This window comes from Myotis lucifugus, unplaced genomic scaffold (genome assembly GCF_000147115.1).
Source record: "Myotis lucifugus unplaced genomic scaffold, Myoluc2.0 scaffold_106, whole genome shotgun sequence".
NCBI classification, from domain to species: Eukaryota; Metazoa; Chordata; class Mammalia; order Chiroptera; family Vespertilionidae; genus Myotis; species Myotis lucifugus.
This window is the reverse complement of record NW_005871154.1, coordinates 3,256,400-3,268,321: the sequence shown is the minus strand read 5'-3', so window position 1 is coordinate 3,268,321 and position 11,922 is coordinate 3,256,400. Positions and strand designations below refer to the sequence as shown.

Below are 11,922 nucleotides of genomic sequence, written 5' to 3'. Positions count from 1 at the left end.
ATCAGGGTAAATCTAAACAATTATAAAATGGAAAGCAGCCCTACCGGTTTGGCTCAGTGGATAGAGCGTCAGCCTACAGACTGACGGGTCCAGGTTGATTCCGGTCAAGGGCATGTACCTTGGTGCAGGCACATCCCCAGTAGGGGGTGTGCAGGAGGCAGCTGATCGATGTATCTCTCTCATTGATGTTTCTAACTCTCTATCCCTCTCCCTTCCTCTCTGTAAAAAAATCAATAAAATATATATATTTTTAAAAATGGAAAGTAATCTGATTTGAGCCCACATTTATAGAAAACACTTAGCCAAACAGGATATTAGTATGAAAAATCAGAGTCTGTGAAAATAAAAACCTCAACCAATTATAACATTTTTAAAATCTTAAGTTACAAAAGATTTGTGCAATCAACTTACATTAAAATCGAGAAGGGCATCCATTTGATTTTGAATAATAGGTACAGTTTTTAGGAGTTTTTCTGTGTTCATTGTCCTCATAACTCCATCAGCCCTAAAAAAGAAACAACTGAGTTTATTAAACCTACATTTCAAACTCCCATATGGTTCTCTAAACAGAAAACAAGTTGCTATAAAACATCACATATTTTTAAAGTCATTACTGAGCCTGAAATCTCAAGCATAAATCATAGAGAAAAAACAAAAACAGAAAATATGTCTGTCAAGATGCTCATTTAAAACTAAAAAAAAAAAAAAAAGTAAAATAAGTGAATAAAAATCAAAGTTTACATCATACAACCAGGTTTATATAATTTACTTTTTACATGAGGAAATCATCTGATCCTCACATCACTCATGTGTATACCAGTAAAGAGAAATTTTACTTTTTTTTTTAATTACGAATAAAATAATTGCCTCAAATCACTTAATAGTCAGGACTTAATGGAGCTAGCACTTAAACTCAAGTCTATTTTATTCATTACTCAAATACCAAATGCTTGTTATACAGAAAATTATAACTAAAATCATTTTATTATAAAATAAGACAATTTTACCAAGTCATTCTAATCTGATCATTAAATAAGTGAATATTAAGAGGAATGTTTTTAATAAAATATTTTTAAGTAATTCCAAAAATATTCCTTTGAATATTTCTTTAGATATTTCTAAACCTAAGAGAAATATTAGCAGTACCAAATAAACTAGAATTTTACAAAACTAGTACCAAAAACACTAGATAAAAAGTACTGAGGCTAAGATATATCACTAATACTAAGTGCTTATTATGTATCAGGCTCCACATTAAGAACTTGCTATGTATTCCAAATCCTCACAAAAATCCTGTAGATGGCCTGCCCCATTTTACAGGTGGTGAAATTTTAGGTTGTGGGGTTATATGACAGTCTACGGTCAGAGAACTAAACAGTGGTAGGGTCATTATATAAACCCCGCTATATTAGACTTCAAAACAGTGCTTTTTGTAACCTTTTGGCAGAGTAACAAGGCATTTTCAAAAAGTGCGCAAGCTTTCTCTAATTTACAAATAAACCATACTACAACCAGCTGCTCCAACCCTGAGTTACTCTCTTCAATCACAACCCCAGAAGCCAGAAAAGCAACAATAGTGCTTTGTGCTACACACACTGGACTGCCTTGGGTAGGCAGCTACGGACTAGCTTTAGCCCAACAACTCTCCCCAATAAGGCTAGGTAACCTCTCAAATACTAAACGACATGGATTGGTACTAGCTGCTGGAGTTTGGAATAGGACACCATTCCCTCATTGTAACCCTTTTTTTATTGTCATCATACACTCATTTTATAAGTCATTCCTTGGTCCCTTTTTCGTTCTCCCTCTCTCTCCTTGCTGAGGTCACTTTTTACTTCTGGTCACTTCCCCTCCATCACAAGAAACTTAAACTCTGCCTCAGTTTTTCTTAACTTCAACATCTACATGGATAACAAATTCAACATCTTGATCTCAAAGTGCCTTAATAGCAGTTCTTATTCTCATGGTCAGATCCTGAGTTTACTGTCCCAAAAGCCACATCAACCATCCCCCCACCACCAAATGAAAAAAACAGAAACAAAATTCAGATACCATATCCTATAACAATAACCTTTGAACCTTCTAGCAACCTTGGTCAATTATCCCCCATGGCAAAAGCTATTTGACTTCATCATAATTCAATGTACCAAACCCACTATCCACATTGTTCCCATATTTTTACTTCCTTCATCTAGTTTAGAATTCCAAAGATTACTATTAATTCCTCTGTACTCTCTTCTTCCTTTGCAGTCACCTGACAAATTCACAATCCTGGGTGAGCCAACATTTACCTCATCCATGACAGTAAGATGCAGCTGAGTCCTGGTAAAGAAAACCACAAAACTGAGCAAACTGATAAAACTATAACAAATTCATAATCAACTTCAAATGAGGACTCAGCATTGCCAGTAATTCTCTTAGCCTTCTCTTAAATTCCTCTCCTCAGTACTTATACTTCAAACTTCCTTCTCCCACCACTCCCTTCCTTGTATCCCACAGCCAACACACAAACTCTCAGCATTTAACTCTCAAAATATACAATTCAGAAATAGAAAATGATAGAGAGAGATTGGCTGGTCATCTCGCCACCAAAACTACATCTATCTGGTCTATTCCTATTATAGTAGCAAAAGTATTTCTTTCTAGCAAATGTAAACACCATTCACACAGGTCCTCTGGATCCCACTCTGTCACATCCTTTAGTTGTCTTCTTCTCTAACATAGCACTGACTGTCCAACAGAACTATATGCAGTGATGGAAATGTTCTGTATCTGCACCATTCAATATGGTAGTCACTAGCCATAAGTGGCTACTTAGCATCTGTAATGTAGCTGATGCAACAAGGGAAATGATTTTTTAAATTTGATTTTATTTTAATCAGTTTAAATTTAAATAGCCACAGGTGGCAAGTAGCTAGCATATTGGACAATGCAGCTTATTAATCTTTTCTTTTATACTAGATCATTCCCATGAACATGCAAGCAAAGTTTCCAGAATCACCATTCTTTAAACAGACACACTTACACCACCACCACCACTAATCCCGTATTATTCCCTTGCAGAGTCAACCATACTTCTCAAAAGAGTGGCCACTTCCTCACATTTCGTTCATTATTCAATTCATTGCATTATGAGCCCCACTCCTACCATCCAGTTCAATTTCTCTAGTTTAGGTCATCTAGGTATTCCATGTTGCTTCTCCAATGGGTACTTACCTAACATTATCTGACTAGACTTCTCAGCATCATTCAAGTTTTCTTCATTCTTGTAATATTCTACTCTCTCAGCATCTCTTATATAATTCCCTCTTTGTTTTCTTCCTACCTCAGGATCACTTTCCAATTTCTTTTGTTGGCTCCTCATCTTTTATCCACCCTCTAAAATAGTTGTATATCTCAAGGTTTTCTGGACCCTCTTCTCTCATTCTGAATTTATGCCCCAGGTGAGCTGTCCTTCCCAAGACAGAAATTAGCAAAATGCCATTGACATATTTATATTCCCAGACTAGAACTCTCAAGTTCCAAGTTAGTATATTAACTGCCTACTTGATATCTCAACTTGTACAAATCACTCAAAACTAGTATTTCCAAAACTAAATCCTTACTTTTTAGCACTACACCCTACCTTACACCACTCCCCAAAATCTTCCCTGTAAATAGTGCCATGTACCCTGTGACTTACGCCAGAAACTGTGGGGATATTTCTGATTCCTCCCTCTCTCACTAGCCTCCACATAATTTCTTCCCAGAGAACTTTAAATTTTTTAATTAAGAAGAATCTTAACAATTATTACATGATTACATCAGACTTCAAAAAACACAAATAATTCACAATCCCAAATGCTTGAACATGATTCAAATCAAATGTATGACAATTCATACTCCATGCAGAGCACAGGTTCTTATGACTTTTAAATAGATTACAATTAAATTCAGATACTTGCTTCCCAAATATAACAGCAATGGGTTAAAGGCTAATTATCCATGTCCTTATTCACATACAATATCTTGATTAATTTACACAATGTCTTGTTACTTTGAACTGTACTTATTTAGAATTCAAGATAATTCAACATAATACTACCAAATAGAATGTTAAACAAACAAATAAAAATGAAGAGTCCAATGTTTAACCAACTAAAAAGACAAATCTATGGGCAATTTACTGGATCTATTTTTTTTTGTGGGGGGTCTATTTTTCATTGAACCATTTAATGTACTGTTTACAAACTCATCTAGTCATCTTTTCGAAAACTATTAAACATCCACTATGTCAGTGGTTCACAACCTTCCTAATGCCGCAACCCTTTAATACAGTTCCTCATGTTGTGGTGATCCCCAACTTCATTGTTACAAATTGAACATAATTAAAGAAGAGTGGTCAATCACAAAAACAATATGTAATTATATATGTGTTTTCCGATGGTCTTAGGCGACCGCTGTGAAAGGGTCGTTCGACCCCCAAAGGGGTCGCGACCCACAGGTTGAGAACCGCTGCACTATGTTTCGGCACTCTGGAAAGTCCTAAATATATGAATATGGCACGACTATACTCTCATGGGTGTGAGCATGTCATATAAAATTTAACAACAGAAATAAGACTTCCTCAAAGAAATGTCAGAGTGAATTCTTGAAAAATAACTAAGAATTTGTCAGAATAACAAAAAAGGGCTTTATAAAAGGAGTACAGTTGGCCTTGAACAATGCAGGGGGTTAGGGAACATAACTTGTACTTCAGTACTAGTGGGGACTGGCTCTAGGACACACATCCCCACCATGAATACCAAAATCCACAGATGCTAAACTCCCTTATATAAAACCTAATTAAAATACAAGCAAAGGACTTGAACAGACATTTTCCCAAAGATATACAAATGGCCAATAAGGACATAAAAAGACACTTAACATTATTACCCATCAGGGAAATGCGAACCAAAAAAATCATAATGATATACTACTTTATACCCACTAAGATGACTATAATAATAATTAAAAAAATAACAAGTATTGACAAGAATGTGTGGAAATTGAATCCACATATATTGCTGGTAGGAACATAAAACAGTTCAATTGCTTTAAAAACAAAATGAAACAGTTTGGCAGTTCCTCGAGAAGCTAAACGTAAGAGTTACCATATAACCCAGCAATTCCACTCCTAGATACATACCCAAGAGAACTGAAAAGATTCCACACAAAAACTTTTTCACCAATGCTCATAGCAGCACTAATCCTAATAGCCAAAAAGTAGAAACCATTCAAACGTCCATTAGCTGATGAAAACAAAATGTAGTATAATCCATACAACAGAATATGATTGAGCCATAAAAATAAGTACTGATCCATCCTAAAACAAGGATGCTAAAACTTGAATACATTAGGCTAAGTCAAAGAAGCCTGACACAAAAAGCCACATATTACATGATTCCAGCAGGAAAAAGACAAAAAAAAAAAAGACATAGGAACCATAAAAAAGAACCAGTCAGAAATGAAAATACAATAACTGAAATGAAAAATACACTAGAAGGAATCAACACCAGATTAGATGAAGCACAGAATCAAATCAGTAATTTGGAAGTCAAGGTAGAAAAACCACCCAATCAGAGCAGCAAAAACAAAAAAGAATTTTTCTACAATGAGGATTCTTAATGAACCTATGGGACAATATCAAGTGTAATATTTGCATCATAGATGTACCAGGAAGAGAAGAGAAAGAGCAAGGGATTAAGAATCTATTTGAAGAAATAATGACTGAAAACTTTCCTAACCTAGTAAAGGAAAAAGACACACAAGTCCAAGGAAGCTCAACACAAGTTCAGGAAGCTGACAAGAGTACCCTACAAGATGGAACCCAAAGAGGCCCACACCAAGACACATCATACTTAAAATGCAAAATGTTAAAGACAAGGATAGAATCTTAAAAGCAACAAGAGAAAAGCAGCTAGTTACCTAAAAGGAAGTGCCAATCAGACAGTCAGCTGATTTCGCAACAGAAACTTTGCAGGCAAAAAATATTCAGTGATGAAAACCAAGGATCCACAACCAAGATTACTCTATCCAGCATGGCTATCATTTAGAATTGAAGGTCAGATAAAAGAGCTTCCCTGACAAGAAAGAGCTAACGGAGTTCATCGCCATCAAACAAGCAATACAAGATATGTTAAAGGGACTTCTTTAAAGAAAAAGATAAAAAATATGAATAATAAAATGGCAATAACTACATATCTATCAACAATTACTTTAAATGCAATGGATTAAATGCTCCAATCAAAAGACATACGGTGGCTGAAGAGATAAGAAAACAAGACCCTTACACATACTGTGTACAAGAGACTCACTTCAGATAGAAAGGTATACAGACTGAAAGTAAAGGGATGGAAAAAGATATTTCGTAAAAATGGAATAAAAAGAGGTGAGATAGTAATACTTGTATCAGACAAAATAAGACTTTAAAACAAAGGCTACAAGAGACAAAGAAGGGCTCAGGAATTCCACTTCTGGGTATTTTTCTGAAGAAATCCAAAACACTAAATCAAAAAGACATATGCATCCAATTTGTTCATTACAACATTACTTACAATACCCAAAATATGGAAGCAACTTAAGAGTCCATCAACAAATGTATGTATGGATAAAGTAGTGGTGCATATATACAATGAAATATGATTCAGCCAAAAATAAAAAAAAGGAATGAACTCTTGCCATCTGAAACAACATGGATGTACCTTGAGGGTATTGTGCTTAGTGAAATAAATTAGAGAAAGACAAATGCCAGATAATTTCACTTATATGTGAAATCTAAAAAAAAATTTAAAAATAAATGAATAAGCAGAACAGAAACAGATTCATAGATACAGAGAACATTTTAATGATTGCCAGATCAGAGGGGTGTTGGGAGGGGTGGGTGAGTGAAAAAGATGAAGGGATTTAGAAGTACAAACTGGTAGTTAGAGAATAGCTATGGTGATGTAAGGTATAGCATAGGGAACATAAAGTAGTTGTATCAGGGTGATCACTTTGTAAGTTATAGAAATGGCTAATTACTGGGTTGTACACCTGAAACTAACATAATATTGTATGTCAACTGTAATTAAAAAATAAAAATAATTAAAAAATGTTATGTTTTCGGATTTGATAGTAATGATGTTGGACAACTTTGTAAATATACTAAAAACCACTGAATTTAAAATCCTAAATACAGGGGGGAAACCAAGATGGCGGCATAGGTAAACACCGGAGTTTGCTGCCTCGAACAACCACTTCAAAAATACAACTAAAAGACTGAACGGACATCACCCAGAACCACAGGAAGGCTGGCTGAGGAGAGACTCTTCAACTAGAAGGAAAAACAACAGCATTATGAGGCTTAGAGGAGGCGCAGTGTGGAAAATTTAAAGGTACGGCGGTGCGCGCGCAAAGCGGGCTGGTGGCTGAGGGCGCGGTTGTCGTTTTCAATCAGGAGTGAGTCTCAGACTCTGGGCTACAGATCCAGGCGAGTCTCTAGGGACCCTGACTCAAACGGGAGAAGCGGGACTGTCTGGCTACGGTCCCTCCGAGGTTTGCAGCGGTTGCGGGGACAGAGAGGCAGAGCCCCTGGGGACGGACTGAGAGCAGCCATAGCTGCTCCCTCCCCCCCGCCCTGTTGAGCCCGCCCCGCCCAAGCCCTGCGCACAGCCATTTGCCGATCGCCTCAGGCAAAGGCTGGACTAGCGCCTCCCCAGAGGACTGAAGTTTTCCACACAGCTGATTCCTACAGCCAGTCGGCCTGGTGATCAAATCCCTCTAGTGTTAACTACAACAATTAAGGCTTGGCTAGAACAAGACTGCGCACAGAGACCACAAGGGGGTGCACCAAGAAAGCATAAAAGATGCGGAGACAAAAAAACATGACAGAAATGGAGGATATGGAGCTAAGAATCGCAATTTTGAGGGCTTGCTATAAACTTGAGCAGAGCCTCACGAAAACTAATGAGACCCTCGATGCTACGATAAAGAAATTAGAAAGTAAGCATACACGGACTGAAATAAAGAATATTATACCCAATAGCAGACCAGAGGAGCACAAGAATCAAACCAAAGATTTGACAAAAAACACCCAACTGGAAAAGCAAAATGAAAAAAGAATCCGAAAGTGTGAAGATAGTGTAAGGAGCCTCTGGGACAGTTTCAAGTGGAATAATATCAGAATTATTGGGGTGCCAGAAGATGAGAGACAGCAAGATATTGAAAACCTATTTGAAGAAATAATGGCAGAAAACTTCCCTTACCTGGTGAAAGAAATGGACTTACAGGTCCAAGAAGCGCAGAGAACCCCAAACAAAAGGAATCCAAAGAGGACCACACCAAGACACATCATAATTAAAATGCCAAGAGCAAAAGACAAAGAGAGAATCTTAAAAGCAGCAAGAGAAAGAAAGTCAATTACCTACAAGGGAATACCCATCCGACTGTCAGCTGATTTCTCAACAGAAACTTTGCAGGCCAGAAGGGAATGGCAAGAAATATTCAAAGTGCTGAATACCAAGAACCTACAACCAAGATTACTTTATCCAGCAAAGCTATCATTCAGAATTGAAGGTCAGATAAAGAGCTTCACAGACAAGGAAAAGCTAAAGGAATTCATCACCACTAAACCAGTATTATACAAAATACTGAAAGGTGTCCTTTAAGAAGAGGAAGAAGAAAAAGGTAAAGATACAAATTGTGAACAACAAACATGCATCCATCAACAAGTGAATCTAAGAATCAAGTGAATAAATAATCTGATGTACAGAATGAACTGGTGATTATAATGAATCAGGGACATAGAAAGGGAATGGACTGACTATTTTTGGGGGGGAAAGGGGAATGTGAGATTCGGGAAGAGACTGGACAAAAATCGTGCACCTATGGATGAGGACAGTGGGTGGGGAGTGAGGGCGGAGGGTGGGGCGGGAACTGGAAGGAGGGGAGTTATGGGGGGGGGGAGAGGAACAAATGTAATCTGAACAATAAAAATTTAATTAAAAAAAAAAACAATAAGAGTGTTCCTTTTATGTTATGTAAATTCTATCTCAATAAAGCTGTTATCAAATTTAAAACTCCTAGTGCAAAAAGTATCTGTTGTACATTTTCAAGGAAATCTAAAGTTCAAATTTTTTCAACTGGCCTGATATTCCATAATTCATAGTCTAATATTTTTTTATGATTTACATTTATAAATATTCAAATCTATTGGATGTCAAGAAAAAGAAAAGAAATGAAGCTTAACTCACCCTCTTTTCACTTTTGTGAAATCAAATGCAACTTGTCTGTATGAAACTGCTTTTTCATTTAGATATCTACTATACCGCCTAATAAATGTAGACATGTCATATCCTGTAAATAAAAAAATAAAAAAAGTTTTCATAAATTATTAAAATCCAAATTTGCTTAAGAAACCAACTCATTTCATCCAATGGCCATGTCTTGATATTCCAACTCAATTTTGTGATGTAAATGTAATGACTAATGAAAAATATCACATTAAAATCTCAACGACTTAACATTTTTAAGTCAGGTATGTCATATGTGGCTTTGAAAAAACCTTCCCCCACAGAATTTCACTAAAATAATTGTGCTTCTGATCATCATTCCTATCTTTTATTTATTAGGAATTAGAAAAATACGTTCTACACTACTTGACAACCTCATAACTCAAATTTAATACCACATGGAATCACAACCCCACACATCAAATCATTAAGCACTTTTATAATTTTCATACCTAAGAAATTATTAGTTGTTTTTTAGAACAACCATTACCCTTGTATGCCAACCTTATTAAAAACTACAGAAAATAAGTGTATATGGTACGACAGAAATGTCAATATGCACGTTTAAGGCACAACAACAACAACAAAATTTATGTTTTCAATAAAACTTTCTAAATGAGCCAGCCCTAGCTAATTGGTCTCAGCAGATAGAGCATTGGCCAGGGGACTAAAGGGTTGAGGGTTTGATTCTCTTCAAGGGCACGTACCTTGGTTGCAGGCTCCAACCCTGGCCCCAGTCAAAAGTAAACAAGTATTGAACTGGACAGTCCCTAACCCAAAAACAGCTTCAATTCTATTGAAGTTTTTCTCCACAAGAGCCACAATTCAGGTTCTCATTAACTCTCCACTAGATGACTGGAATGATGGCCAGAACAGTCTTGATGTCTTCAAGACTTTATCCACTCTAATCCAACCTGCACTGAGCTATGATGCTTTCTTTATTACACACATTTCCTCTCCCCTCAGCCCTCAACTCAAAAAACTTTTGATGGTTTCTCATTGCTTTACAAAATCCCAACTCTATCAAATCCTTCTGTGCCTAATTTTGGCCCCAAACAGCTTCTTGAGGGCTATCTGCCACTACATATTCTCCAATACATCAATCACACATTCTATTCACAATCACCTGTTCTATAAATCTCAAATACCCCATGTTCTTTTACATCCATGTATACCTGTGTACTTTGTGTAAGCCAACTCTTCCATCCATTTTTCAAAGCCCAGCACAAATCTCACCTTCTCTAAAGACATTTCCCAGGTAAAGCCTTGCTGCTGGATATCCCCAAGTCATTTGGTATATCTTTTATGAGGTTCTTCCTAGAGTTGGCATTCTATAATGCTAATGAACTAGTTCTGGAACTAAGTACAACAGATCCTATTAAGACAGAATGTGCCCTTCTGGTGTTGCTCAGTGGTTGAGCATCGACCTTATGAACCAGAAGGTCACGGTTCAAATCCTGGTCAGGGCACATGTCCAGATTTTGGGAGGGCATGGAGAAGGCAGCTGATCAATCAATCTCTCTCATTATTGATGTTTCTCTCTCTCTCTCCCTTTCCTCTTTGAAATCAATTAAAAATATATATATTTTTAAAAGACAGAGTGTGCATGAAGGCTACAACACCAGATTACAGCAATTTCAAGTCACTAAATTAAAAGTGAAATAAGAAAATAACAGATGTATCAATGAGCAATTCATCTGAATAAAATACCTTTGCTACTAAATATATAATATTCCTGACTACATTTTTTTGGAATAAAACAATAACATTAACAATTAAAGCAGACATGTACATAGTGTTTCTTGTTGCCAAGCATTGTTTTAAGCACTTTGCATTTATTAACCAGGCTAAGCCTCATAACAATCTTATAGCATAGGTGCTATCATTATTCCTGATTTTACAGACCCAGAGAGGTGAAGTAACTTGCTCAAGTTCATATAGCAAGTATGTGGTACCGATGGGTTGCAAACCTAGGCAGTTCAGTTCCAGAATCCATGCTCTCAAATTATTACCCTATACTGTTTTGCAAAGAACTTTGGGCATCAACTTGTAAAGTCAATTTTAAGCTTCACATTAAAATAGAGTTTTTTTCTTCGCTACAACTATTAAAATAAGGTTCCTCTATAGCACATGTTCTAAAAGACAAAAGGGTTCAACTCTGCAGAAATCATTACACAGGGGCACTCTATAAGTAAGTTGTCTTTACCTTGTAATCCACTTTTATCCAAAAAATTGCTTAAGTTAAACAATGTGTTTCTTGAAGCCAAATACTGAATAAAACGCTGGAAAAACAAAAACAAATAATTATGTCAAATTATTTGTTATACTGCCATCTAACAAACTCTAATTTGAGAATCAGGGAGAAAAGTGGTTAACATATTCCATTAAGCTTATCTAGTTTAAATTTATCATCCTCAGTCTTCCTATTAACTAGTTATCAAACCTAAAAACATGTATTTTTCACTGGCATATAGGAATTTGTTAAGGACTAATGCCCACAGCCATTTAAACCAAAATAAAAAGAAACAGGCACATTTAAATCAAAATCTGTAATTTTGTCTTTTTCCAGCATATTTGGACTACAGCTAATCATACTCAGGAGGCATCTAACTTTTTTAAAAAACAAAATACT

The 11,922-nt window shown here is 36.2% G+C and overlaps 1 protein-coding gene across 17 annotated transcripts in view; it reads right to left on the bottom strand.

Annotated features, from left to right (window-relative positions):
* PICALM (phosphatidylinositol binding clathrin assembly protein) overlaps window positions 1-11,922 on the bottom strand; it is a 111,162-nt gene that overhangs the window by 58,431 nt on the left and 40,809 nt on the right. For 16 of the 17 annotated variants that reach the window (XM_006092889.3, XM_006092890.3, XM_006092891.3 and 13 more), the window contains exons 3-5: window positions 11,497-11,572; window positions 9,252-9,354; window positions 412-505 (exon numbers count right to left, since the gene is read on the bottom strand). In XM_006092889.3, the coding sequence (XP_006092951.1) occupies window positions 412-505; window positions 9,252-9,354; window positions 11,497-11,572 (273 nt within the window). The remainder of the gene's footprint in view (window positions 1-411; window positions 506-9,251; window positions 9,355-11,496; window positions 11,573-11,922) is intronic. The other variant, XM_023757367.1, reaches the window with a different exon arrangement.